Source organism: Alternaria arbusti (assembly GCF_024043155.1).
Source record: "Alternaria arbusti strain BMP 1465 chromosome Unknown scaffold_2, whole genome shotgun sequence".
Classification (NCBI taxonomy): Eukaryota; Fungi; Ascomycota; class Dothideomycetes; order Pleosporales; family Pleosporaceae; genus Alternaria; species Alternaria arbusti.
Window position 1 is genome coordinate 2,038,094 of NW_026249942.1, and position 27,354 is coordinate 2,065,447.

The 27,354-nt window shown below is 53.7% G+C and overlaps 8 protein-coding genes across 8 annotated transcripts; 4 read left to right on the forward strand and 4 right to left on the reverse strand.

Annotated features, from left to right (window-relative positions):
• Window positions 1-155: 155 nt before the first annotated feature.
• J4E86_002283 (uncharacterized protein) lies at window positions 156-4,230 on the forward strand (the record flags this gene model as incomplete). Its single annotated transcript, XM_051442843.1, has 2 exons — window positions 156-3,389; window positions 3,439-4,230. 2 exons carry the CDS (start codon window positions 156-158, stop codon window positions 4,228-4,230), a joined length of 4,026 nt encoding a protein of 1,341 aa, XP_051306431.1.
• A 311-nt stretch (window positions 4,231-4,541) lies between these two features.
• On the reverse strand, window positions 4,542-6,995 carry J4E86_002284 (uncharacterized protein; the record flags this gene model as incomplete). Its single annotated transcript, XM_051442844.1, has 3 exons — window positions 4,542-6,244; window positions 6,355-6,728; window positions 6,976-6,995. 3 exons carry the CDS (start codon window positions 6,993-6,995, stop codon window positions 4,542-4,544), a joined length of 2,097 nt encoding a protein of 698 aa, XP_051306432.1.
• A 1,198-nt stretch (window positions 6,996-8,193) lies between these two features.
• Window positions 8,194-9,042, forward strand: J4E86_002285 (uncharacterized protein; the record flags this gene model as incomplete). The annotated part of the gene is made up of 1 exon (XM_051442845.1): window positions 8,194-9,042. The coding sequence occupies one exon, from the start codon at window positions 8,194-8,196 to the stop codon at window positions 9,040-9,042; it is 849 nt and encodes a 282-aa protein (XP_051306433.1).
• A 1,584-nt stretch (window positions 9,043-10,626) lies between these two features.
• J4E86_002286 (uncharacterized protein) lies at window positions 10,627-12,940 on the reverse strand (the record flags this gene model as incomplete). Its single annotated transcript, XM_051442846.1, has 3 exons — window positions 10,627-12,542; window positions 12,601-12,786; window positions 12,835-12,940. The coding sequence occupies 3 exons, from the start codon at window positions 12,938-12,940 to the stop codon at window positions 10,627-10,629; spliced, it is 2,208 nt and encodes a 735-aa protein (XP_051306434.1).
• Window positions 12,941-15,440: 2,500 nt separating this feature from the next.
• J4E86_002287 (uncharacterized protein) lies at window positions 15,441-17,102 on the forward strand (the record flags this gene model as incomplete). Its single annotated transcript, XM_051442847.1, has 2 exons — window positions 15,441-16,141; window positions 16,193-17,102. 2 exons carry the CDS (start codon window positions 15,441-15,443, stop codon window positions 17,100-17,102), a joined length of 1,611 nt encoding a protein of 536 aa, XP_051306435.1.
• Window positions 17,103-17,560: 458 nt separating this feature from the next.
• On the forward strand, window positions 17,561-19,142 carry J4E86_002288 (uncharacterized protein; the record flags this gene model as incomplete). The annotated part of the gene is made up of 4 exons (XM_051442848.1): window positions 17,561-17,617; window positions 17,678-18,188; window positions 18,250-18,827; window positions 18,912-19,142. The coding sequence occupies 4 exons, from the start codon at window positions 17,561-17,563 to the stop codon at window positions 19,140-19,142; spliced, it is 1,377 nt and encodes a 458-aa protein (XP_051306436.1).
• A 408-nt stretch (window positions 19,143-19,550) lies between these two features.
• On the reverse strand, window positions 19,551-21,389 carry J4E86_002289 (uncharacterized protein; the record flags this gene model as incomplete). Its single annotated transcript, XM_051442849.1, has 4 exons — window positions 19,551-20,007; window positions 20,062-20,156; window positions 20,208-20,278; window positions 20,330-21,389. 4 exons carry the CDS (start codon window positions 21,387-21,389, stop codon window positions 19,551-19,553), a joined length of 1,683 nt encoding a protein of 560 aa, XP_051306437.1.
• Window positions 21,390-22,029: 640 nt separating this feature from the next.
• J4E86_002290 (uncharacterized protein) lies at window positions 22,030-25,522 on the reverse strand (the record flags this gene model as incomplete). Its single annotated transcript, XM_051442850.1, has 6 exons — window positions 22,030-22,197; window positions 22,245-22,996; window positions 23,049-24,485; window positions 24,534-25,182; window positions 25,240-25,284; window positions 25,337-25,522. 6 exons carry the CDS (start codon window positions 25,520-25,522, stop codon window positions 22,030-22,032), a joined length of 3,237 nt encoding a protein of 1,078 aa, XP_051306438.1.
• Between the last annotated feature and the right edge of the window lie 1,832 nt (window positions 25,523-27,354).

The following is a 27,354-nucleotide window of genomic DNA, read 5'->3' on the forward strand; positions in this document are numbered from 1 at the left end:
TCTCCCTCCCTTCCGCTCCCCACCGCGACTTTGAAGCTGTACAGCACCGTCAACCCCGCCAAAGCTGCCCCACCACACCACACGCGCCCCAGACTGCGGGCTCACATCTGTGATACCAGACGCGCGAAGTGCTGCAGGCCTTCTCAACACCAGCCATGGCGCCCTCTTCGGTCCCGCCCAACCCCACCTCCCATAATGTCGCCCAGCTGCTCCCTCGCTTCGCCGACGATGACCCCGATTTCCGCTTCATGGCCCTGAGCGACCTGCACGACATCCTCCTCATAGCTCACCCCGGCCTCCTCCTACACGATGATGTCGTCTCGGCCAAGACGGTCGAGGGTCTCCTCACAACACTGGTCGACACCAATGGCGAGGTCCAGAACCAGGCCATCAAGTGCTTGGGCCCTTTCGTCAACAAGATCAGCGATAAGACGCTGCCTGTCATGATTGACAAGCTCTCTACGCTTCCCACTGGCAACACGGTCGACCAGTCTATACCCGCTATGGCCCTCCGCGAAGTCGTCATAACCCTTCCCCGTCCTACCACCGGTGCTGCGCGCAGCAAGTCGGTACAAGATGCATACAGCGCCATCAGCAGGGTCCTGATACCACGTCTGATCGGATACAATGTTATACAACCAGCACAACAGGGCCTGACACAACCGCCCAAGGGCATGTTGGAGTCAGACCTGGAGAAGGGCTCGGACAGCAACGCTCTTGACGTTCTCATCGAAGTCGCCAAGTGCTTTGGTCCTATGTTGCAGGATGTAGAAATCCAGGCTTTGCAGCAGATCACCTTCGCCATTCTCGAGAACGACCGGGCTAGCTCTATGATGAAGAAGAAGTCCGTCACTGCCATCTCGGTCCTGGCCGGTTACTTCTCAGACCAGCTTCTGAGCAGTTTCCTTTCAAAGGTCATCGAACTTCTGCGCGATCCCCACCTCACTCGCAGCAAGCGGAAGCTGTACATTACTATCTTAGGCTCCATGGCCCGGTCGATCCCGCGCAAATTTGGTCCCTACCTAAAGACGCTGGCGCCCTTTGTCTTGAGCGCCTTGAGCACACAGGAGCAAGACGAGGAGATGGATGTCTCAGACGACGAGGGTGAGCGCGACCCCGAAATCGACGAGGTGCTCGAAGCCGCCCTTATTGCCTTGGACGGGTTCCTTGCCTCCTGCCCGCAAGACATGCGCATGTACACCGACGAAACCATCGAAGCCGCGACGCGCTACCTCAAGTACGACCCTAATCTGGCGCAAGACGAGGACGACGAGGACGATGATGACATGCCAAGCGACGAAGAAGACGCGCTCGAGGGCGATGACTTTGAAGAGGAGACGGGTTATGATGACGACGAGGACGCAAGCTGGAAGGTCCGTAGGTGTGCGGCCAAGGTACTTTACACTCTGATCTCGACGCGGAGTAATGGCGATCTTCTCGACGACGGAACTCTCTACGACCGGGTTGCACCAGCGCTTATAACACGATTCAAAGAGCGGGAAGACAACGTACGCTTGGAGGTCCTGGCCACTCTATCCAACTTGATCAAGAAGTCGGGTGACGGACCCTCGCCTGTCAAGTTCGCCGACGAGACTCCTCAGAGTGGCACAATGCCACCACCGCCAAGCAAGAAGCGTCGTCGCGGCGGTAGCGATGCCAGTATGTTTGATCTGCAGGGCAGTTCGTCCTTGTCAATGGGCTATGCTTCACCCGCACCAGCTGGAACGCCTCCCGTCGGCCCTCGCGCAAGCTTAGCTAAGATCAGCCCGGAAATTGTCAAGGGCATCGCGCAGCTTCTGAAGCAGTCATCATGCCCGCCTACCACAAAGCAGGCGTCCATCTCTTTGATCAAGGACATTGTCATCACCCAGCGTGGTGGTCTCGATGGGTACCTCAACCAACTAATCAACCCTGTTGTAGAAGCTGCGAAGATTACTGGCGGTTCGACAAGTAGTGCTTCCGCTACCGCTAACACCTTACGCACCCAAGCTTTGCAGTTGATAGGAGCCATCGCCGATACTCACTCGTCCAAATCCATCCAGCCATATGTAGCGGCTATCATTGACGCGCTCCTCCGTGGGGTCAAGGATAAGTACAGCAAGTTGTCTATCGAAGCTCTGGCAGCAACAGAGCAGGTCATCAAGGCCCTCACACCTCCCCGAGCTGCTACAGCAGGAACGGAGAACCAGCAGCATCTAGAGCAATTGTTCGATGCGTTAGTCAACCGCATATCAGCGAACGACGCCGACGTGGAAGTTCGACGGAGTGCTATTCACGTCCTTGGATTGTTGCTTGGTAGGAGCTCTGGTGAACAAGGCCTCCTCTCCTCGCCAAAGCGAACGGCTGGACTTGAACTTCTGGTAGAACGCCTGAAGAACGAATTGACAAGGCTTGCTTCAGTACGTGCTGTTGATTCTGTCGCTGCCCACACCAAGGCGCAAAATGAGTTGTCAGCCAAATGGGTACAGAATGTCGCACTGGAACTTGCTGCACAATTACGGAAAGCCAGTCGCGTATTACGCGGTGCCAGCCTAAGCGCGCTACGCACTCTCTCATTGAATTCGCTATCACGGAGCCAACTCGACAACAAGACAAAAGCACAGGTGGTGGAGATGCTGCTTCCGCTGCTGAACGCCAGTGATCTACACCTCCTGGGACCAGCTCTTATTATCCTGGCTACATTCGTCAAGGACGACGCGCAAGTCATCATGACGCCCAGCCTCAACGATGCCCTTTGTCAAGTCGCTCAAGGCTCGATAAGCGGAACGCCGTTGGATGCACTCCTCCAGCTAGTACGCACTATCGGAGAGCAAGGCGCCGGAAAGGCCTTGATGCAAGCACTGCTACAACAAGTCGGTGTATCTGGGCATCCAGAGGTGGTAGGCAAGGTCATTGGTAACTTGCTTGTATATGGTGGCAACAGTGTTGGCGTAAAACTTGAGCAGTTCATCACCGAGCTTGAGACGGCACAAGACGATAAGCGCAAGTGTCTTGCCCTGGTAGTGCTTGGAGAATCTGCATTGCGCCTTGGTTCGCAATCTACCATTGATCCCAAGTTGTTCATCAAGTACTTCTCTGCTAAGTCGGAGAACGTACCACTTGCGGCCGCTGTTGCGCTTGGCAGAGCCGGTGCTGGAAGTGTCAGCAAATATCTTCCCGTTATTCTGTCATCTATGGGACAGCCTTCTTCACCGCAGTATCTGTTCCTACACGCTATCAAGGAAGTCCTTCAGCATGACGACACGGAGTCGGAGATCATCCCGTACACATCAACACTGTGGGAAAACCTCGTTGTTGCTTCGCAGCTCGAAGACAACAAAGCGATCGGTGCAGAGTGCATTGGCAGGCTTACTATCATTGACCCGAAGACGTACCTTCCTCAACTTCAGGTAAGCCCTCATAGTACTGTTTGTTTTCAACAGCTAACTTATAATCTAGGCGTTCTTGAACGACCGCAAGGAAAGCTTACGCGCCATGGTCATTTCTGCTCTACGATACACCTTCACCGATACCGATGAAGCCTACGACGAATACCTCCGCCCCATCGTTGTGCCCATGCTTGTACAGATGCTCAACGAGCCTGATCTCGAGAATCGCCGTCTTGCTCTTATGACGTTCAACTCCGCCATGCACAACAAGCCTGACATTATCCTCCCTGCACTCGACCAGCTGCTTCCACTGGCCATGAAGGAGACTGTCATCAAGCCTGAGCTTATTCGCGAGGTGCAAATGGGTCCATTCAAGCTCAAGGTCGACGATGGCTTAGAGATCCGCAAGAGCGCATACGAGACCCTCTATGCTCTTCTCGAGAAGGCCTTTGCACGGCTGTCACCCATCGAGGTCTCCGACTTTTTCGATCGCATTGTCGCTGGTATTACCGACGAGCATGACATCCGAGTTCTGTGCAACCTCATGCTCACCAAGCTCATGGTCATTGCACCAGACCAGGTCCGCTCGCGTCTGGATTCTCTTGCCGAGAACTTCCGCACTGTACTTGCCGTCAAGCCAAAGGAGAACGCTGTCAAGCAGGAGATCGAGAAGATTCACGAAGGCGCCAAGGGAGTACTCAAAGTGTCCATGCAGCTTAACAAGCAAATGGGCACCGAAGCCGGTATCGGTCAGGACGATTCACAGTCTCGCGTCTGGGCACAGTACTGGGATCAGATCCAGAAGGAACATGAAAAGGGTCTGAAGGCTGTTGCAGAGGAGCTCAAGGAGCGTGATCGCTAGCGGCGCACAACTAGGCCCCCTCTCTTGTACCTTAACAAGTACCCAAGCGATCCTTCCCATCCGTTAGATCCCATTTTCCGCGAAAAGTTTGCGCGATGAGATAGCACTAGAAGGACATGAAAGGATGTTCGAATGCATGGTTTGAGAATGACGCGAAAATGGGAAGTAGAGAAGGCAACTGGTGATCGCATCGACGCGATATGAATACGAAACATGATACCATCCAAATCATCCCGGGTGAGCTCCAGCATGTGCAGTAATGTCGTGACATGACTTTTCCACCATCTCATTGACAATCTTACCCAGCTACCTTACTTATCTTCTCCATCCAGAACCCCATGTCTCCCAAAAAGACCCATCGCCAGCAGCGCGAAATGCCCCCCAACGACTGGCCTTGCCACAAACGGGTAATCCGTATAACCCCCATCCCCCGTCGTCATAAAGTGATCAGAAAGCGCCTTGTCCGTACTCGTCTCATTGATCCACTTCGCCAACGAGTTCACAAACAAGGCTCTTGTTTCAGGTCGACTCGTAGCCGCAGCCCACATCTCCCAATCGCTCTTGGTCCACAGCCGTCTGTTATCGAGGGGAACGCCATACTTCTGGGCGACAGTCGGGTAGAAGTCTGACTGCATGGTGAAAAGAGATTTGGGGATTGCGCGCAGGTTGAAGAGGAGGGCTGGGAAGATGTTGTAAAGGATGCTGTAGGACTCAGGGAGATTGTAGGCGAGGAGGGTGTGGTTGTTTGAGGGGTCTATGGCTGATTCTGTCCAGAGGGTATAGTAGAAATCTGCGTTGCGTATCCATCTGCCTGCTCCATAGCCTCTGTCGCCATTGGCTTGGGCAATGATGCTCATGCAATTTATGGCGACGATGCCTTTTATTGCGAGGTTGGTGTTGTTGGCGATGGGTTCGTTGAAGTCGTCTTCGGGCTCGTTAGTACAACGTTCTTGGTGTTGACGTGCTGCTTTGTACTTGCCTGTCGTGGTCTGATGCTCAGGGTATGGGCAATTTTCTACGAGGTATTCCGACCATCGCTTAAGGATATCGTAGTGGCTAACAAGGAATGCTGTGTCGTTGGTGGCCAGGTAGTACGAAGCTGCCAGAATAACCATGTTCGCGCTCTCTTCAACGGGCATCGCTTCTTCTCCTTCTTCATCGGGAACGGTGGAGCTGTAGTATCCTATGGCGTTTGGGTAGAAGCGCCCGATATCGTGCATGGCATATCGCTCGTGATAGAGTCCAGACTCTTGGAACTCGAAGATGGGCTTGAGCAGTAAGCGAAGAAGCTCCGGGTTTGCATAGAGCCAAAAAGGTAACGCAGGGTAGATGACATCGGCCGTGTTTACTTTGCCGTCTGATGAGATCTCTTTTTGAAAGATGGTTGGACCCGTGGTGATATCTGCAGATTCTGTGAGAACGTTCGCGGCCAGGATCTGGCGGGCAGAGAGTGCGACGATGGCGTAGTACGACTCCTCTTCTGATAGCGAAGATACTTCTGCATGCGTATCTGTAACTTTATCCTGGGCATAGTAGTATGCTACATCATATCGCAGCTTCATGGTCCAAAATTTGGCCTCTTTCGCGGTAGCTGCGTAGTCTTTGTAATGCCTGCGGATCATGTTGTTGGTACTATGATAGCAGTTACTCGTAAGCCACCATGGTTGGAGCTCGATGTCTCCGCTAGCAGTGCGGTAGTTTACGGCAGGCTCTTGAGTGGTGCCAACAGTATACAGTGCTGATCCGGACTGACTAGACGCAGAACTATGCGAAAAACCGAACACTGGCATTTGATCCCCTGGTAGTCCCCAAGACTGATTCTTATCGAAAGAATTGTCCACTGTGCCTTCTTTGGCAAACTGCCGTCGTATAGTAGTCGCCAGACCGTTCGCAGTATCGAATTCGGTGCTCATGCCGGGAGAAGAGACGTAGCGCAGGCTGCCCCAGTATGGTTCTTGCTTATGGCCACGATCGGCCCATGAAAGCTCATCTACGATTAGTGCTTCCCTTGAAGCTGGTCAGAGTTATACTGAACATACTTTAATTCAACAACTTACCAATGAAACAATGTGTCGGGGGTCTCCGTTCCCTTGGGCGGGCATTGAATTTCGCCAAAAGACTCACCAGGGCAGTCAATGGTCGAGTTGAATGATACGTTGCCGCCCCCAAGCCAGATAGAATCGATGTCTGAGTAGAGCTGTACATCATGCGAAAGCTCATCAGTGGCGACAAACTCGACTTCCAGATAGCTGAGCGGAATACTGCTCTTGCAAAGATCTTTCGGTAGAACAGGAGAGAAGAATCGCGCTTCTACTCGCACAGGTCCAGCGACGAATGTAAAGTTACTGTAGTGGGAGTCGTAAGATACGGTAAGTGGAGTTGCTTTCTGGAAACCTTGTACGGAAGGCGAGTCTCCCATGTACTCATAAGCCGTTCCGTCTACGCGTATGATGCCAATCCATCCTATAGGTTCGCCAGTCCAGAAGGTGACATTCCGACTATTAAGCGTACTGCCGCCGGAGGTGGTGCTCCAAGCGCTAGTGTATGGGGAGCGGACTGCGAGAGGGATGGAAGGTGGTCGCAAAGGTGAGTAGGCCGGTCTAGAGAGAATGAGCAATGTACAAGACGGGTTACAAAAAGACAAATCCGCTGTCTTACCCTGCTTGTTGAGCAACGGCGTTAGCTATACAAAAGAGGAGAAGCAGAAGATATGAAAACATGTTGTCTGACATTGCTTGAGCATACAGCACGACACTGTCTCCCATGATGTGATATATAGAAGGCATCCAGAGACAAAGGTCTGTACTCGTGCTCAACGGCGCACAGCGCCTGTCAGAAGGCATGGTGTTCAATAACCGGAACGTTACCTCGATAAGGCTCCTCGCAGCATCGTGTTATACAGAACATGACTTTTGGGGTTTGTGTCAACGTAGATGCCTATCTAGGCAGGACCATAGATGAATCAAGTTATCCCCGCGTGCTTGCGCTCACGATGAGCATGCTGTGGGTCTCTTTTTCCCAGGTGCACAACTGTTTCGAGCCTATATTTTCCCCACACCACACTGCGTGCGATATAGATAACAGTTCATCTGATCTGATCGATAGCGTGTGATGAGGGTGCAAGCTTGCCCGGCCGCGTCGCGACTCGATGCAGCTGGGAGGCCAACGCGTCATCTACAGCCTACAATCTCCTCCTCATACAGGCGCGGATATTTCCACGTATCCAGCTCACATACATTGTCCAGTCTCTCCATCTTTATAGGTCTCATCGCGCGAGTATGGCTCTCCGGCACTGCTGGTGGAGCCTGAGATCGCTGGGCAGGCGGAGGTTCGCGCTTGTGTGAGTCGTCACCGCGCAAGCTCAGTATCGATTGGTAACGACCCACGGAGGCGAGGTGGGATACGCAATTGTTGACATTACGCGTCAAATGTTGCATTCGTGCGCTGGTGGAAGGATGGGAGGCATGTGCTCAAAAGTCGCGTTGTTCGCGACAAGCAGAGGACGGCGGACTTGCGCCTAAACCGTTTCGGATCCGACATGTCCGGACGAGCCTCCTCCGGGCGCTACTTCCACATGTCCGCTCGTACATCACCTCTGATCCACAACGCAAACATGTCAATCGCAGCTCTGGAAACGCCTGGATCACTGGCGCGTTCTCGCGAAAAGTCATTTCCGTTAGTATGGTGTAGCTGGGCGTAAGCACAACGCATGTCAGCCTTCAACGCCACCAGACAATCCAGTCTGCCCTATAAAGGTGTAAAAACAGAGCAGTATGACTAAGTTCGACTCGTCGGTCTCATAGACGTCCGACGCGGTATGCATGCCGTAATATTCATGGCTTCATGGCGTTTTGGCGCTCTAGACATGACTACATAAGACGTATAGGCAGTCGCCTTGCTGTATGCTCAGCACATCAAACCCCACCCAAACATACGCTGACAAAAACCTCAAAAGCCATCACCATGACTTCCAGTTCCCCAAATCAACCAAGGCAAGTCGCTGCCCTGCTTGAAGGCCAACGCAAGGTCGATGTATACGAGGCTACAGGTGGTGCCGTGACTTCCCAATTCGCAGCACACAACCTCTCGCTCCTCCCATCCATGCCTCCGAATGCCATCATCCACGACAACGCTTGTGGAGCTGGTACAGTCTCTCGAAAGATTCTCTCCTCAAACAAATCCTCGCGTCTTAAGATCTACGCCACAGACATCGACCAAGTCTTCCTCGACGCACTCCAATCAGGCGTGCAGAAGAACTCCTGGCCCATCGACGTATCAAACCAGAGGTCTGAAAACCTGTCGTTTCCAGACAACCACTTCACACACTCAATCAACAACATTGGTATCTTCTTCACTAGCTCCGCCGGTCTCGACGGCGCCAAAGAAATCTACCGCACACTCCAACCCGGCGGCACCGCAGTAGTAAACTGCTGGGAGGACGTCACCTGGCTCCCACCCTTCGCACTCGTGCATCAAGCCCTCCGTCCAGGGAAATCGTACCCCGCCCCGCCTATACTTTGGAAAGACGGTCAGCAGATCCAGAAAGTGATGTTGGAGGCGGGTTTCTCGCGAGCAAACATGAGGGTAGAGAAGAGTGAGGCCTGGGCGAAGACTAGCGACTTGAGAGACTGGGCAGAAAAGTCTTGGGCGTATTTGGGTGGCATAGGTGGGTGGGCGGAGACGGATGGTGAAAGGTGGGATGAGACGGTCGATCTGCTAGTGAAGCATCTTTTGGAGCAAGAGGGTACGAAGAGGGTTGGTGAGGAAGTTTGGATGAGGGCGAGTCAGTGGGTGGTTATTGCTACGAAGTGATTTTAGGTGATTTCAGCTGCTGGTATTGTTGTAAGGCAATCATTGAATGTCAAAGGGTTTAATTTATCATTGGGAGCTATAGAGTCCAAACATGTACTGCAGAGCTGCCAATGATCATCATGCGCAATCACTGTTCATAGCCATAGCTAGACCTTCCCCCCCTTCCGTTCACTCATGATTCTCAGTCGAACACTGGTCTTCGCCATTTAAGCGCAAGCAATGACATAGATCATGCCTGAAGATGGACTGGGAGTGTTGGAACTATAATCCGCGGAACACTTCTTGGGTGTGTTTGGTGGAGTCTTGGGCCTCGGTGGTGGTGTGGTGCCAGTGCGCGAGTCCTTGGTAGATGGTCAGCTCACTTGCAGATCAGATTGTTGATGCGATACTTACAGAGGGCTCTGGTAGCGCAAGGTCTCCTCGCTGCTTGTAGGGCGATGTGGGAAGACCTGAAGGTGCTAGAGGCCTTGTAGGTTCAGGGCCGAGACTCTGGTACGAGAATTAGCTTTTAGTTCATGTCCGTCTTCTGTATTACGAGTACCTACTCGCGTGTATCCGCCCGGAGGTGTTGGAGGTGGAGTGTCAGGAGGGTTGGGTTCGGGATTCTTGGAAGAGCTTGGAAGGCAAACAATCTGTTCGCTGAACAGAGGCTGGTGGATATCGCACATGTTATGTGTATGATCGAATTTCGATGGAGTGGACTGTAGAGTGCTGCTGTATGTGCGGTAGTAAATGCTGTAGCTGGATTCTGGTAGAGTTGTTTTGGTTGTTATGTAAGAAGTAATGGAGCGCATGGCGGACATGGTTATATACCTCTCTGGCTTATTCAATTCTGATGTTCATGTGCCCTTCAAGCGTAACAGCGTTTAGGATATCGATGATGCTGTGGAGTAGATAGAGCATGGCGAGATTGCGATAGGGTTTCTTGAAGGAGATGTCGTTATAAGACCTGCTCCGATTGAACAGACACACGAGTCTAGAACTACTGTGGGTATCCAGGTACTGAAATAGCGTCAACTGGTGCTAGATTTGACCTTTGCTTCCAAGATCGACCACGTATGCGGGAACGCCCATCTACCTGGACAAAACACTCAAGAGTCCACCTACGTGTACCGCGAAAACGACAAACATCACCCAGCAAGGCAACGCAAAGTATTCTTTCAGTCGGTATTGATAAGCCCACCATGATGAGCAGTAAACATTAGGTATGTTACATATATGTACACGTGCAGTCGGACCTCGTTATTAACAAAGTAAGAACAGTCTTCCAGCGACTGAAACCTTCCAACAAAAGGTAGTATATCGAGCACCACCCAAAGCAACCCCGAGAATCGGTGCTTGACCACCATCCAACATCGATACAAAAGACAATTATAAGATGTAGCGAATGTATAGAGTAAGGGGTATAACGCAGAACATATGGTAAAGTAACAGCGGACTGGCCGGGTATCAGAAAGAATGAAGAGGGTGAATATTCATGCAAAAGGCCCAAACAAAAACCAGATCGCTAAAGGACGTGACAAATGAAAAGCAAAATATGAGCAAGAAGAAGCAACGACAACGGTTATGCGAGAAGTACATGGTTCACGCCATCATCATGAGCCTTGTACCGCGCTTCTGGAGGTTTCGCGGTCTGTAATTGCCCGGGCCTAGGTTACTTCTCGGAGGTGCTGCGGCGCTTTGCGCATGTCGATCACAGTACCGCCGGCCAGCGACTTCAAAGTAGCCGTCGCGGAGGACGATGCGGCAGGTCGTGCACGTGAAACATCTTGGGTGAAACTTCTGGCGCAAGTCGGTTTCGAGATATTGGCCTTCGATGCCCCGGTTGCAGGCATTGCACAAAGATCCGTTGAGCTTGTGGTAGTGCTGTTCGCAATATGGCGAGTTCTCGAAGACATAGAACTCCGCTGTCGGGAAGGGATCGGCGCACGTTCTGCATGTGAAGCAATGCTTGTGGTAGCGTCCCGTGAGGCGGCCAGAAGAGTCCTTCACGGACTTTCCAACAATTGGCTCTGAGCACCCACGACAGTTGCCTTTGCTGGCAGCCTTAGGCCGGCGCACGTCTTGTTGCTGGGGTTCAGGCTCGGCCATGCGTCTTGGCGGGCTAACATTGACTTGCGCCGGGTCCTGGGGTGTTGCCGGCTCTCTTTCGAACGTGTCACGCGGTGTTGACGCGCCCATCTGTATGGCGGGGTCCATTGGCGACTCAGGGTATTTTGCATATCCACCAGGCGGAAACGTGTCCTGGCGATATCCCGGTGAAAGCGACCTTGGGTACGGCTCCGCACCATCGGGCCGCATGTAACTCTTCGGCGCTCGAACAGGCCGTGCTTCGGCGTAGGACTCCGGGCTTGCGCTTCTCTCAACACTCTCCTCGACAATGTTGTCAGGACGACTGATCTTGGAAGTCTGGCGTGAGTGCGCTGCCTCGGACTCCGGAGGGCTTGATCTGGAGCTTGTCATGCTACGGTAGCCCGAGCTGGCATATGAATCGTCTGAGAAGCCAGAGTCCGAAGGGGTGTGAAGTGCGTTCATGGGCGCATCACCGAGCCCAGAAGCTGCTAGTGGCGGTGGACGTAAGGAATGCGTTGGCGCAAGACCTCGTGGCATGTCGCTTTCCGAGCCACTTCGGCTTGAGCCGCGAGAAGGGAACATGTTGTTTGAGAGAGACATGAACTCCGGGGGGTCGAGATCGGTCATGTCTGCTGGCGGTAGATCTTTCTCTGATGGCCTCCTAGGTCTTGGTGGGGGTTCTTTCCGCTCTCTGCTGTTCGGTCGTGACGGAATTGACCTTGCAATGTTTTCTTGAGAAGCCCTGGAAGGCTTGGTAGATTCCTTCTGCAAGCGGTCTAAGAAAGCATCAATACCTTCAGCCTGTTCGGATGAGGATGGCAGTGGTGGCAGAGCATTGGCTCCACCCATGCCCGGCTTCGGGCGAGCAGGAAGACCTATGCTGCGATTGGAGTATGCTGAACCCCGCGACGCATTTGACGTTGTAGAAGTGCGCTGTTTCGATACGCTCTTATTACTGGCGATACTGCCATTTGTGCCCATTCTTCTATGCCCAAGCGCCGGCCCTTCTTCCGCGAATGGTCTTGCTGCGCTTGATGTGCTCGGCCTTCGGTCTGCCGTTCCGTCGAAGGGTCCTGGTGCAATGCTGTTCATGCGCTTGGCGATGTTCTCTCCACCATCAAACCGGGGGCTGAGGGGTGCGAATAGAGGGCTCGGTTGAGCATAGTTTTGCTGGAAGGGTTCCAGGCGTTCTCGTGGTTGAGGTTTGGCACTCTTAGGGGTACCGTTCTTGGAGGGAAATCGAGGAAAGGCGCAGTCCAAGTTGGAACTGTAGTCAGGCGATGGAGGTGCCATGGGTCGCCCAACCGGAGTTGTCACGCTGCGGTTCATCTTGAAAGGAGACTTTGGTGGCGCCAGACCTGGGGATCGACTCTTGTAGTCAACTTGGTTGCTCATTGGCGATGGTTCCAGCGGCCGGAATGGTTTGTCTAAACAGATCAGCACAATGTCTACTACTCAAATTGATTTACTCTTCTGGATGCTTACTCGCTGCATTTGAATCGATTCTGGGCGGGGGAGGCATGCGCCCCGATTGCGCTGGACGTTCCGACCGGTTGCTGAACGTGGGACCGCCAAAGGTTGCTGCGCGGTTCATCTTGGGCGACAGTATAGAGGGCGGGGAACCCATAGAGATAGTCGAGGTGGGCGACATTGGCTCAGGAGCGGGCGTTGCTGCAACTGATGAGTGAGTGTTATAGTGTGCATTCGTGGCGTACTCACCCGCTGGGGGTGCTGCAGCGCAGACATGGTCGGCTAAATGGAGGATGTCAATGTCCACCGCGCAGGATGAACACTTGATAGTCGGAAGCGTGCTCATTCGTTCCATGTTGGGCGCGTGTCCAGAGCTGGTTCAGAGAGGGAGTCCGAGGCGGTTCGTGCCTGGACATTCAGTATTAAGGCCGTTCACGTCCAGCGGAATATCGTCGTAAGGCTATCTCGAAGATGGTGGCACGGAGTGGGAGCAGGCAAGGTATGCGGCGGTGGTCGAGGACGGATGATGGGCGGGAGCGCCGAGAAACAAAGGTGCAGGGTTGTTGGATCCTCAGAAACGGTGTGGGTGGGCCTTGCTGAATCAGGGGAAGCACATGCGGGCGTCGTTCTGAAGTGGCTAGCAGCCAGGGACGGCAGCGGGATATAGGCTAGCGACGCTGCGTCCTGCGGTCTAAGAGGCTGCTGGGCCCCACAATCGACACGCGCAATGTTGGGTATTTGATGCTAATGAATTATCCTCATGAGATAGATAATGACCGCGTCTGAGCGCCGGCCACCCACAGCCCGCTGAGCACAACAGGGCTGATCGGCATTAGAGATGAACACCCAATCGCCAGCCAGTCGCAAGGGACGACGCGCCCCCTTCTGCGCGTCTTTGTGTGTCCTGCACGTAACTCGCGCGTCCCTGAGATGCGGCGTCAGTGGTCGAGCACGGCGGCCTCCATGATTCGATGGCCATGTGCACGGGACGGCGGCCTGTACCTAGCTACCTGGGCATGGGCACATCGTGTGGTCCTCTCCGTGTCAGTTGCACGCACCAGAGGCGGCCGGCTGCGATGAAACCATAGTCGCTGGCGTAAAGTCTCGGACCCAGCACCGTCGCAGTGACGATGTCACGGTTGCGACCCAAGACCAACAGAGTTCGCAAGCTCCAGGAGGTCGCAAATCGCGGCAACAACGTTTGCCAGATGCGTGCACCGTGTATAGCCAAGTCCTGCAGCGACGAGCAGGTGGCTTGAGGCTCTGGTCGCCTGCTGCCCATGCGCTGGTAAGCCACCAGGGCCGGACATTACTCTCGGCCTTGATTGGCCACACGCGGCATCGTTCTCGTTGGTCGATCGACGCTGCAGATACAAATTATCCATAACTAAGCGCCCCTTTCGCTACGTCAACAGTTTCTCGTCCGCAATGTTCCCATCAGCCATGTTCTCACGTCGGCGTGGCCCGCGACACACAGTGCTTGACATGTCGCAGGTGCTGGAAGTTTCGAACTGCTCGCATGCCGTTGCGCCAACTGCTGCCCTGGGGAGACCCATCTCCCTGCGTGCCTGTCTCCGTCTGCATGCAGCATGGTGGCCTAATATGGTTCCCTTGGCGAACGGCGAGGCTGATTGTCGATCAGCAAACTTCCCATGCAGGTTGCCGCATTCGTCGTTCTCCCAGCCGACCCCAGGGTCTCCCCCATGTTGCTGGCCATCGCGGCTAATAACATCAAGAAAATAATGTCAACACTGGTTTCGTGTAGACACTTTGCCAGCAAGCAGCATCTGTCATCTGTCAACAGTAGCCGTCTTGCATCGCCGAGACTCCACACAAAAATACGCTGCGGATTGTGTCGCGTGTCTTTTTTTCGTTCCGTAAACATGTCTGACGCACACAGCGTGTCGAGTGCTACCACAGTGCTTGACTGACGACATCACCGTGCTTTGAAACAGTCCGTGGCTCAGACACCGTCCAAATGCCATACTTGCCATTCTGGCGCCAGGCCAATTCCCATATGCCTGAAAACTCTTACACATCGACACCCGGCTCCCGAGATCCCCTCTCTGTGGTGTTGTGCACGTGATGGCGGGGTCCGTATCTCCGTACCCGTACCTAGGTACTCTAGCACTAGCTACACACCTGCCAGTACGTAGCTCATAGGAGGAATTAAACAGTTCCCACAGCGGTACGCTCGAGCATGCAGAGACAGCTGTCCATGCAATGTTCCTTCGCTTAATGCCAACAGAGCGCTCTCGTCGCGTCGCTTACATCGTCACCTTCCCTACTGCGGTTGTCGCTGCTGCTTGTTGAGGTAGTGAGGGAAATAGTGGGGCAAGGCGAGCATCGCGAATACCACGGCTACGCGCCATTGGTGTTGTACGTCCCGAAGACGGCTACGGCGATAGTCATTAGCATGAAAAGTGGGGAGTATGGAAGGTACAGGCAAAGAAGCGGTGGGTGAACACGCTGTCCGGCAGGAAGCGGGAGCGATTGCGTACGATTATTGCTAAGTCAGCCGGACACGGGAGGCATTTATATCGCGACTTCTCTCCCTCGTTTCTCACCCCACCGCACACCACCGATTGTAAACAACAGCCCACTGTCAAGCTTGCAATCTCTCTCCCTTCTATCAACCACACCCAGATTTCCCCGGGCCATTGCCCAGCTGTCAAGACGTTTTCCAATCTCCTCAGCTCGTATGTGCCCCGCCATAACCCCATGGGGACCGCCTTTACTTACACTTGACAGGATCCACAACCCATTCGCCGGCCGACGCACTTCTCCCTCTGGGGCAGCGTCGGATTTAGACTTCCGCAACTAAGTTCACCAACTCAACAAGAACTTAAATCATCATGGCACCACACGCAGAAGAACGCGTCGGTCACGCGAATGGGTTCGAAGCGAAGGCAACTCCCAAGGATCTCTTTGTTGTCAGCTCTCCTAACGTAGAATACACCGAGGATACCATCAAGTCAAAGTACACTTACCGCACCACCGACGTTACCAAGAACGACGACGGCAAGTATGTTGCAATTCCCAAGGAGACGCTCTACGACTTCAAGGTCGACCGCAAGATCCCCAAGACCGGTGTTATGCTGGTTGGCTGGGGCGGCAACAACGGTACTACGGTCACGGCCGGCATCATCGCGAACAAGCGTAACCTCGTTTGGGAGACCAAGGAGGGCAAGCGTGGCGCTAACTACTATGGTTCGGTCATCATGGGATCTACCACCAAGCTCGGTGTCGACAGCAAGACTGGTCAAGAGATTCACATCCCATTCCATGACCTCCTGCCTATGGTCCACCCCAACGACCTCGTCGTTGGCGGATGGGACATTAGCGGGATGAACCTTGCTGAAGCCATGGACCGCGCCAAGGTTCTGTCACCGTCCCTCAAGTCTCTTGTTCGCAAAGAGATGAGCGCCATGAAGCCTCTTCCTAGTATATACTACCCGGACTTCATTGCTGCCAACCAGGAGGAGCGTGCCGACAATGTTCTCGAAGGTACCAAGGCTTCCAATGCCCATGTAGAGCAAATCCGCAAGGACATCCGGTAAGCCAAGACTCGATGCACATCAATCCCACTTTACTGACGATACTGTAGTGACTTCAAGTCTGCCAACGGTCTCGACAAGGTCATTGTGCAGTGGACTGCTAATACTGAGCGCTATGCCGACATCGTCGAGGGCGTCAACGACACGGCGGACAACCTACTCAAAGCGATCGAATCTGGTCACGAAGAGGTTTCCCCGTCCACTGTCTTTGCTGTGGCCTCCATTCTTGAGGGTGTTCCCTTCATCAACGGTTCTCCCCAGAACACATTCGTTCCTGGTGCTATCCAGCTTGCCGAGAAGCACAATGCCTTCATTGGCGGTGATGACTTCAAGTCGGGTCAGACCAAGATGAAGTCGGCCCTCGTCGACTTCATGATCAGCGCCGGTATCAAGCTCACCTCAATTGCCTCCTACAACCACTTGGGCAACAATGACGGCATGAACCTCAGCTCTCAGAAGCAGTTCCGCTCCAAGGAGATCTCCAAGTCCAACGTTGTCGACGACATGGTCGCTGCCAACAACGTCCTGTACAAGGAAGGCGAACATCCCGACCACTGCGTCGTCATCAAGTACATGCCTGCTGTTGGAGACGACAAGCGCGCTCTTGACGAGTACTACGCGGAGATCTTCCTCGACGGCCACCAAACCATCAGCTTGTTCAACGTTTGCGAGGATTCTCTCCTGGCTTCACCTCTGATCATCGATCTGGTTCTGGTCGCTGAGATGATGACCCGTGTCCAGTGGAAGGCCCACACTGCCGAAGGCAGCGATGGCAAGTTCAACAACTTCCACAGCGTGCTCAGTGTCCTCAGCTACATGCTCAAGGCCCCCCTCACTCCTCCTGGCACCCCTGTTGTCAACGCTCTTGCCAAGCAGCGCGCGGCTCTCACCAACATCTTCCGCGCCTGTGTCGGTCTTGAGCCGGAGAACGACATGACCTTGGAGCACAAGCTTTTCTAGGTTTTATGACGAAACGACGGTCGGCATGTCCCATTTTGAGTGGTGCCAGCTGGCAGACGATGCATGAGCTCTAGAAGCACATGCCGCCCACGATATGATTTGACCAACTCACTACTCTCTTTAAAGCAATGAAAATTTGTTTACGAAATTCGCACCCATATGCAACATTGTCCGTCTTGGGTGAACTAACAGTGATGATTAGACCATGCGCTTCACTGCCCATGTATGTGCACATAAGAGAGACAGCAGATTCTGGTGTGGATGGTGCGACTTCCTCGTCGTGTGTCCGACGCGGGTCGCACTTACGCAAACGGCAGGAACGCTCCTGCTTCGATCCTCACCTCATAAGTTACTTCAGAGACCCCCACACCAATACCTGCAACTCGCATCAAACGAGAAAATGCCCGCGTCTTCGTCAATACAGTCTTACTTCTCATCTTCGCCTACGAAAAGCAGCGATGTCTTCACAGCAGAGGACGTACAATCCACTGCTACGGAAGGAGCGACCACGGCAGGTACATGGGCTGTAATTTATCTCCCTCGATGAACCTCAATCCATCGCTAATGTACGGAAGCCCACTCTCGACTACGAAGAAGCAGACCTAGACACCCTTGAACCTGGTCCTTGCAACCTCACACTCATGGGCCGCGTCGTCTACTTCAACGACCAATCCAAACCCAGCAAATCGCACAAAGCAGCTCAAGGATGCATCAAAATCCTGCTCGCAGACGACACCGGAGTACTCACCGTCCGCCTTTGGTATAATAATACCCAGTATAAGCTCAAGCTCGGGCAGCTGCTCAGCGTGTGGACGGTGCATATTTCGAACTCCTCAGAGTATAACTCGTTAGCACCGAATACTGCGCCGCTATTCACCACAATATTCCCCGAAGGCGAGAGGCACTGCCATGTCATGGTGCATGAGAATAGCGATGACGGGACGAGATTCAAAAGACCGTATGGTGTGAGGGACAACAGAGTGCTGAGTGGGTTGATGACGCTGAAGACATTTACTGATGGTGGTTATGATATCGAAGAGCCAAAACTACTGGTATGCGTCAAGAGTATTGGGGCGCGGAAGAAATGTGCGTGTTACTCCTCTCTGCGGACATCTTCAATCATGATTCACGACTAACTTGCGAACAGACATAAACCGCAACAGCACAACCTCTGAACTCATAACACTCGGTATCTTCGACGACACATGCGACGGCCTCCTCACACTATACTCCTCCATGTGCGACTCGGCCTCTCTGTTCGTCCCCTCAGAAACCGTCCTCCTCATCTCGAACCCTGGATGGCGCATCGACAAGATGGCCAAGCTCACAATCAGCGGCAACTCACGTGTGGACATCGACCCCGACATGGGTGACGCGCGGCGCTTGAGAGCCCTAGCACAAAGACTGACGAAGAAAGAGCATGTCAACCCGCCGTTCCCCATCGCTGACGATGTAGTCGAGGGGTTCGAGAATGCAGCCGTGAGAGCACTGTATACACTTGCGGATGTAGATGATGTCGCTCGCTCGCTGTCGAGCAAAAGGTCCAAAGAAACCATCGCTGGGTACCTTAGCGTCATCATCACCGAACTCAATATCGTCACGCCGTTCAAACGAAATATGCTCATGAGTAATGAGTGCTGTGGTATACCCATCTTCGCCAATAGCACACAGGTCATTTGCAAGCAGTGTGAGAAGCTTGTTGGATTGAGAATCAATCCTAGGATAGTACGTCACTCCCAGTCCTCGTCTACATCTGTTCCTACAATCCCTCATTCGTCTTTTTCTCTGACTAATTCTCGACCCTTGCAGCTCGGTCCCCTCCTCGACGAAACCGGCCAGATCAGCAGCGGTAAGCTCATTCTCTCGGACGCCGCGTGGACCCAATTGCTCGGTCGCTCACCAGAGCAGCTCGTCGATACCCGGCTTGAAGTCCTTCGATATCTGGAACAGCGCTTGCTGTTCCTGCGTATCTCGATGGGGTTCGCACTTAAGCTTGAAGATGAGATTGGGAGGCTGGCTGTGTGGTGTGTCAAGAGCTGAGTGAGAGTGACTGAAGGAGACACATAGAGAGATGAACAGGATGTAAGGTTCTGGAAACGAGATCTGTCATGACATTTCAAGAACGTTCGAGCGCACTACTTTGATCGAATGATTTGCCTGGCGTGGCTCAGAACGGATGTGATGGTAATCCTTCTCGAAAACATTTACACGAAAGAGTCTAGAAAACAGAAGGGTATATCGTATCCTCCCAGTCCATTCCCAAGCCCGTAAACACCATGCGAAGATGCGTCAATAGTGTGTCTCTCTAAAACAAGGTGAAAAGGGTCAAAGAAAGTGCGCCACATAGATCATTCTCATAAGACCTCCTAGGAGTGTCTGTTCGGATTGTCAATCCCTGCCCGTTCCTGCCGGCAACTTTGGTATTGATTGCAACAGCAAAGTTTATTCTTATTGCTCGCCAAGTACACCAGCAAGACCTCTCAATATATCGCCGACTCCAATTCCTTCTGTGCCCACTCTTTCCTTTGCTTCCCGATCCCGCTCTTCCAACCTCTTTGCTGCAGTACCCAGCACACGATCCGCTACCCGTTCGGCCGTTGCGCGGTACTGTTCGATCTTATGAACACCGTCTGCGAATAGGTCGATATGCGGTTCTAGCGAGTCGGCGAGGGACGTGAGATGTGATTGTAGTGCTGTAGGCGAAGTGAATGTGAATGCTGACGCTGGTGGTTGTATTTGTGATGACTGGAGGGAGGAAAGTATGGCGGCTTGGGCGGGATCGAGGAGGGACGTGTCGATTTCGGATAGTGTAGGTGTTGATGTCGGTATTGAGGGCGCGGGTGGCGGGGGCTTGGTTTTCGAAGCTGATGCAATGGCTTCCCATGCGGCTTTCTCTTCTTCGAGGCTGCTTCGCTGTTAGCATGGAGTAAATATAGAACACGCGGATTCTGTGACGTACCGCTTGACTTCCTCCTCCAATTCCTCCAGTGTGGCTTTGTTCTTCTCGTTCTGAGGATTCGGCTTCTTTACCACAGGTGGTGGGGCTACTTCTTCCTGTAAAGCTATTAGCGCATGCTCTTGCCTCGATGCAATTGATCCCCATACCCTGCTGAACCAGTCGGAAAGCTCGGGTTTGCTTGCGAAATCGTCAATGAGTTCTTGTTGAATAGCTCGCGCTGTGCTCCTGTCAGTTTCCATCTTGTCCGCCCTGCTTCGCTTAGACATACCAGCCATAATCGCGTTCGCGTTCTTCACGTCGCCTGATGGCTTTGCTGGTAATGCTCGCGACCCACACCATGTCAACAGCTGCTTCATCCGTCGTGGTTCGGGTAGGCTTTGCTCGATGTATTTGTAGAAATCTCGGACTTCGACCTCTGAGTGCGGTAGCGCTGCGACATCGTTAGTATCCACTAATCCCCAGGGGCGCTTTTCCATGCCGTTAGGGTCCTGTGCCCAGCCCTCCTGTGCATCATTGCTTGACTCACCATTCGACTGGCCGCTGTCAATCAGCGAACTTGCCCTTCTCCCTCGCAAGCCTGTGCTACTCCTTCTCGACCCATCTTTGTTGCCGCCTTTCCGCATCTCTTTGTTCCTCGTAATAACTGGGGTGTCCGCAAAGGGCAGCATAATCTTTTGAGCGTTGGGATCGCGCTTCTTCGCGACCTGTATCTTGTTGTGTGTCGGGGTTTGCACGCCTGCATACGCGCTCTTAGGCTCTGGCTGCGCCTCTGGAGCTGGTGTGGTCTGCTTCTTCCTTTCCTTCTCCACGGGCGCGGTCTTCTTTGTTCGTGATTTCGCCGGTGGAGGTTCTGTAGACTTGGGTCGCACTTCCAGCTGCCTACTGTCACCAGATATGCGCGCTGAACGCCGACGCTTTCCCGAGTCTGAGGATTCCGGATCGGCGGCCGCGATTGACTGTTTCTTCCGCCGCGCAGTAGATTTGGCCGGTTGCGCTTCGGCTGCGCGCGCGAATGTTGCTGGTTCGTCCTCGGGTATTGGTTCTGGTGCCATCACAGCCTGTGCCTTGGTAGTCCTTCGCGACGACGTGCGACGCGAAAATTGGAAGCCATCATCGTCCTCGTCGTATGCAGCTGCCTTTGCTGTCTTCTTTGGCGCAGCAGTCGCCTTTTTGCTCGTCCCATTCACGTCCGCCTTTGCTCGTTTGGTCGTCGGCGCCGGCGCATCATCGTCGTCGAAGGCTTGTCTTGCGCTCCTTCGTCGCGTCGTGGGTCGGTTTGTTGCCATAGGAAGCGATTGGAGCGGTGGGCGCGCGAAGACGGTAGTCATGAGTCCAGTTGCTGCGTCACGGGAGTTTCGGGGAGTTGAAGTTCGGTCAAAGCGCGTGCATTGGCGCGACAAACGGGCGAGCGCAGACGGGGCGAGCTACGCAAGATGTGCGATCGGCGAGAGGCTGGTACGCGTGCAATTAGGTATATGCCTGGGTCTCCGGGGCTCGTAATGATTTGGCGGTAATGCGAATATCCTTAGGCGTCGGGCGTGGAGGGGAACGGTTGTCACACGGGAGCAAGGAAGCTGGTGTGTGCACCTGCCGCCAGCATCATCAAAACAATGGTTTTGGGACTAGCGCGTTCACGTGAGCCTTTAGCGCTCCCCACACCAACGAACGCTCTCACTTCGGCTGCTCTCACTCGGTCTTGGGTGCAGTATGCCAAGGTCAAAAGATGATGATGGTTTTTAAGATCCGCACCGGCTGCGCTGCATGTATATAAATAAAGTCTTCGTAGGAAGCGAAGGTAAAGCCGCTCAAAAACGCCCAAGAACAAGCGACTACCCGTGCCGCCAATCCATATGCTCTCATACTTTCATGACCACGTTACTCCAGACACGCCAGAACAATGTTGAATATCCAAGCCTGCCCATTTCCTTTTGTGTATTCTATTTCTTTTGCACTTCAACGGGGACTATTCTACATCCCAGCTCCAGGCATGGGTCCTTTAACGCCCGGAGGTGCAAAGCTTCCCTCAATGCGGCGTTTCGCGTCCTGCTTCTCTTCATTGGTGGGGTTGTTCTTGCGCATGTCGGGAACATGAGCTGGTCTGTTGGGGCTATGGCCGATGGACATGCCGACGCGAATCTGTCGTAGTTAGTAAAGCGAACTCATCGCAAGAGGCGGCCACTTACAAGAGTCTCGAGAGCCGCGTTTGAATTGTCTACGAGGTCCTCGTCGTATCGCATCTGACCTGGCTCAAAGAGAAGCAGCAACGTGCTTCCACCGAATTTGAAGTACCCCAGCTCTTCGGCACGCTTCACATGCTCACCCTTCTTGCGAGTAATGACGGTGCTACCTACCATCATAGCACCAATGCAGATGACCATGACACGCCCATGGGCGACGGAGTCAATGGGTACCACAACGCGCACATTCTCGCCATAGACATCCAGTGCTGAGCGGATAGCCATTGGGTTGACGGTGTAGTATTCTCCCTCAATCGTCTTCGGTTCATCCATGACACCGTCAACGGGAATGTGGAATCGATGGTAGTCTTGCGGCGCGAGTCGGAAGATACCAAGAGAGCCACCGTGGTAGCGCTTTGCGTCCTCAGGGTATGCATCACCAAGCAGCCGCTCGACGGTGAAGTCACGACCCTTGACCCAGATAGCCTGTGCTGAGTCGATTGTGTTGAAGACCACAGTTCGGCAGTCGGAGGGGGAGACGATGACCCTGGGATCATCTGGCGCAGAGCACGGACGCGCACCCGGCTTCAATGCTCTGTAGAAGAACTCGTTGAAGTTCTTGAATTGGTCTGTTGGCAACAACACCTCAGACATGTCAAGCTGATGGAAGTTGATGAAGGGTAAGATTTCCGAGGCTGAAGCAGGATCGTCATACTTCCTTCCCTGTTTGAAACTGAGGGACTTAAGTAGTTTGCGAACTGCGACCAGATTAGTAAGTGACATGTAGTCGACAGAACTTGAATGACTTACTTCGCTTCTTCTCCATGCTGTTCGACTTGAGACCCTTGTACAGCAGTCGAATACCAAGACGGACGTAAACGCTCATGCGCTCTTCGTTGATCTGCCCTGTAAGGCGATCTTGGACAAGGATGTTGGCCGAGTTTGCGCCTAGCTTGTATCCGCCGTATGAGATCTTGGTAATAACCTTGGAGTACCACTTGCGCTGGGCCTGACTCGAAGTGACAAATCCAGCCATGACAATGTTGTTAACTTGTCTCCAATCTTGACTCGCGCATGTAGCAATGTGTGTAATGATATTAGCATCGGACCTCTTGTTCAACTTTGGTTGATGGCAGATGGGACATTCACGGATCTCGATAACATGTTCTTCTCCCTTTTCGTCTGCGAGATCATCAATCTGGATGTTGTCGCCTTCCTCGCCCTCCTTTCCTAGAGTGTTTGTTTCAAGTACTGGGATAGATGTTGTCGAGCTGTCCTGGTTGATGGGTGTGAGCATTCCGGATGCCAACGAAGGAGTCTGCGTGCCTGATGCGAGGCCGTTCTTTCGGGAGTCTCTGGCCTCCGTGGCCTGGAGCTGGTCTTCGAGGCAGATGACAGCTTCGTCGAACGTAAGCAGAAGGTCTCCATTGTGAGCATCCGCGAACCGCTCGAAAAAGCTGTCGATAGTCGACTCATGCAGAGTGGAGCCAAGTGTGTCGAGCATGGTAGTCAGTTCCACTTTGTCCAGCAGGCCACTCTCATCGGCATCGTACTGCTTGAGCATGGCTCTCCAGAATTGCTGCCGAAGGGCCTTGTATGGTAGATACTTTGCGCGGATATAGAGGGTAGAGTTGTGCTTGTTGCCCCAGCGCTCTTTGTCCTTCAGCTCCAATGGGAGAGTATACATCTTCAGATCCTCATCATCTACAGAGGACGGGTTGATGTTGACATCGCCAGCGACAGCAAGATTGCCGTTGGAGTCGGCAGCAGCGTTTGGCGGAGCACCCAGAGATGCGCTGGACTCTTGCGCAGATAGTGAACCTGTCGAAGTTTCCTTCTTCAGAGACGGCCGGCCTAGACGAGATAGACTGTTGGTCGAAGCAGAACGAGAGATGGGAAGGCGGAAGCGGGATTTCTTAGAACTGCCCGAATCAGAAGGAGAGATACCAGGAGAGTCTGATGGCTCCGGTAGCCTGTAGAGTCCCGTCTCTGGGTCTTCCTGTGGGGCTGTGGAAACGGCCTTTTCGATTGGGAAATTGACGGTGCCGACATAGTCGTTGCCGGAGAACTTGTCCTTGTCGATGACAGTGAAATTGACAGAGTAGTTGGTCTCATGCCGTAAGACCTGGAAGATGAGTTTCTCGTCGAAGACGGGGTTGAGGTTGTGGCTGATGGTCTTGGTACGGTACGTCTTCTTTCCGAGGGAGGTTACGACGAAGGGGTCCATGTCGAAGGTGGTTCTGGTCACTATTCATGTGTAAGTTTAGGCAGTAGCGCGCTGTTGGGGAGACTTACCATTGCGCTGTGGGGGCAGATCGGTACACTTCTGGATCTCCAGGAAGAGCACACCAGCTATGTCCCCAGTACTGGAGTATTCATAGGCAATCTTGCCCTTGACCTTCCTTCTAAGTCTAGCCAGCTTGAGCTTCTTCCGCCGCTTTTCTCGCTTCTCGGCCTTCTTGGATTCGTCCTGGGCCTCGTCTGAGCTCGATTCGTCGTCTTCGGCATCGGTGAGGTTGCTGTCGCCGCGCTCTAGGAGGTCTTCGTCGTCTTCGTCGGGGCTCGGTGTTTGTCCAGCGATGGCGTAGAACTTCTGGAGGATCTGCTCGGGCGTGGCGGCGAGGTTGAGGGGGTCGATGAGGGAGAACTGGATCTGGATTTCGCCGGAGACGACAGACTTCTTCTTGCCGGAGCGCCGCGACTGCAGCGGGAACCATTGCGGCTCCTGCTTGGTGAGGCCGTTCTGGAACTGCTCCTCGAGTATGACGTCAAACTCGCCCATGTAGTCCTTCCCAAAGCGGTCCTTGTCCCAGCAGACGACCTCGAGCAGGAGGCTCTGCTCGCCGACGATGGGCAGTTCGAGCGTCTCGTTCCATTCCGGGTTCAGCTGCTTGTTTATGGTGGGCGTGGTGAATTTCTCGTCGCCGAGGGAGAGGACGAGGTACTGCGGACATGCACGTCAGCGGGAGTTTGGTAGCAGTTCAGACGGGGCACGACTCACGGGGTCCGAGGTGCCGCTGCGGTCCTTTGCAGCGAGGTCTCTGCCCTGCGTCGCTGTTAGCTGGGGCTCCTCCGCGGGGAAGCGTGGGCGGGCGCACTTTGATGACATTGGCCCTCAGGACCAGGCCGGGCGTGGGCTGCTCGTTCATGGCGCGCAGTTTGGGGCTGCCGGTGCGGCTGGCGGGGACTGAGGTTGGGGTGGAATTGGCACCGTTGGTGTAGCTCGACTGCTGCTTGAGGCGGTGGGGGAGCGAGAGTTTACTGGTAAAGGCTGGTCGCGGCATGGTGGGCTACGGCCGGCGTGGCTACGCGTTCAATCGGAACGTGCTGGCCGGACCGCGGTAGCCAAGTGCCTAGGGAGTGCTTGACGTCGCGCCGGCGGTTGGCAGAACGTGGCTCAGAGCATGCAATATCACGAGGTAGAAGAGACAACAGAAAGGACGCGGTGCGAGTGCTGACGACGGTCAGGTCAAGAGTGAATTGAATTAAGCTTGGGGGCCGCCGCATACCTTAGTGTCGGTACATGTGCACGCGCAGCCAGCTGAAGGAGGGCAGGCCCGCAATGTGTCTCTTGCGGCGTCGATAGGAGCAGCGCCTGCCGGAACTTGCGGCTGGGCCCTCTGGATGTGCCTGTCCCATGTGTGATCGACGACTATGCTCGACTTCTATGCATGGCCCAAGACAAGACGGCCAAAAGCAAATACCGCCCGCTGCCAGTTGCTGCATCTACGCGCGACTCAGCCGCCAATAGTCAGAGCCGAGAACTGTCTTCCATCTCCACCCGAAACCCACCGCAAGGCATCAGGGCAGCCGCAACCAACAAAACTCAGTGCAAGCAGCCCTAATCAGCCCTGCGCGTATTACCTCGATAGGAACCCCTCATTCCGCGCCTACTAGCCATCCGAGCAACCGGCCGCCGTATATATAGCCATGCGCGCAAGCCTGTCACAAATGCCGCATATCCTATGCCGTCTCTGATGTCTCACTAACGCGTCGCGCTGACGGCTTCCGGGCCAACAACACATCGTATACATCGCGGATACCTATCTCGATTAAGACGCTCCGGGACTATGCTGGGCCATTACACTGGGTCTAAATGGGGCTACTTGGGAGAGCCTGCAGCTCTACGCGAACCGTCCTGTAACAAAATCCTCTAACCGCATCAACACTACCCTACTGTACTCCCAAAGACCACCTTCCACCTTTAGCGGGGTACATGTGAACGAGTGGGATCCCGCACAGCCTGCGCATCACTTCTTCCGATCTTTGCTGGGTAATGTAGCATCTCATCTTCGATGTACTACATGGCACCACAAATTATACTGCCTACGTCGTCAGCCGGGAGCTTGTGCTCGAATCTGTGACTTGTACCACGCCCGTCGCTTGGCCCGATTCGTCAAGTTTCTGGCTGCCGTCAATTCAACGCGCGCCTTGGGCGCCTTGCATGCCGTCAGATACGTCGTACCAAACTCCAAGACGCACAACGACTACGGGTAAACGACCTCGTTGGTGGGGCTTTTGTTGGATACTGTACCGGCAGTCGCGATCCGCACGCGACGTCATACCACCTCTCCACATTCTTGGTCCGCCCATCCGTTCCGAGCCGTGGCTGATGACGTGGCTGTGGCTGTGGCTGTGGTGGAATTTACTAATTGCATCGTCTCATCGGCAATCAAGGGACACCATTGCAGACTGTCATGCGTGACAGGCTCGAACAATCGATTTCAAAAGCAAGGCTCTTTGTGGTAACAATTGATGTTGATTTCATCGTCGTCCAGGAAACTAACACTCTTCCTTGCATTACACGCCGTCGATTGAGTACATGTCCACAACTCTATCCGACGTTCGTAAACTAGACTGATTACTAAAAATCTCTGGAACATTTTGCACATCGAGCCTTCCGGATCTCATTCTATTCTGTTTGTTTCTCTCTTTTAATTATCTGTGTAGCTATGAAGCGGGAACCTCTTGCCGACTACGATCAAACCACGTGCAAGACTTGAAACTTGGATCTTCAGTTATTCCATCTCCTGAGCTCTGTCAGGGTGTTCGTTGTTGGAAGTGAAGAAGAAGGTAGAGTTTAGGTGTGTGCTCCTCTCAATCGTTCACGAGGTCG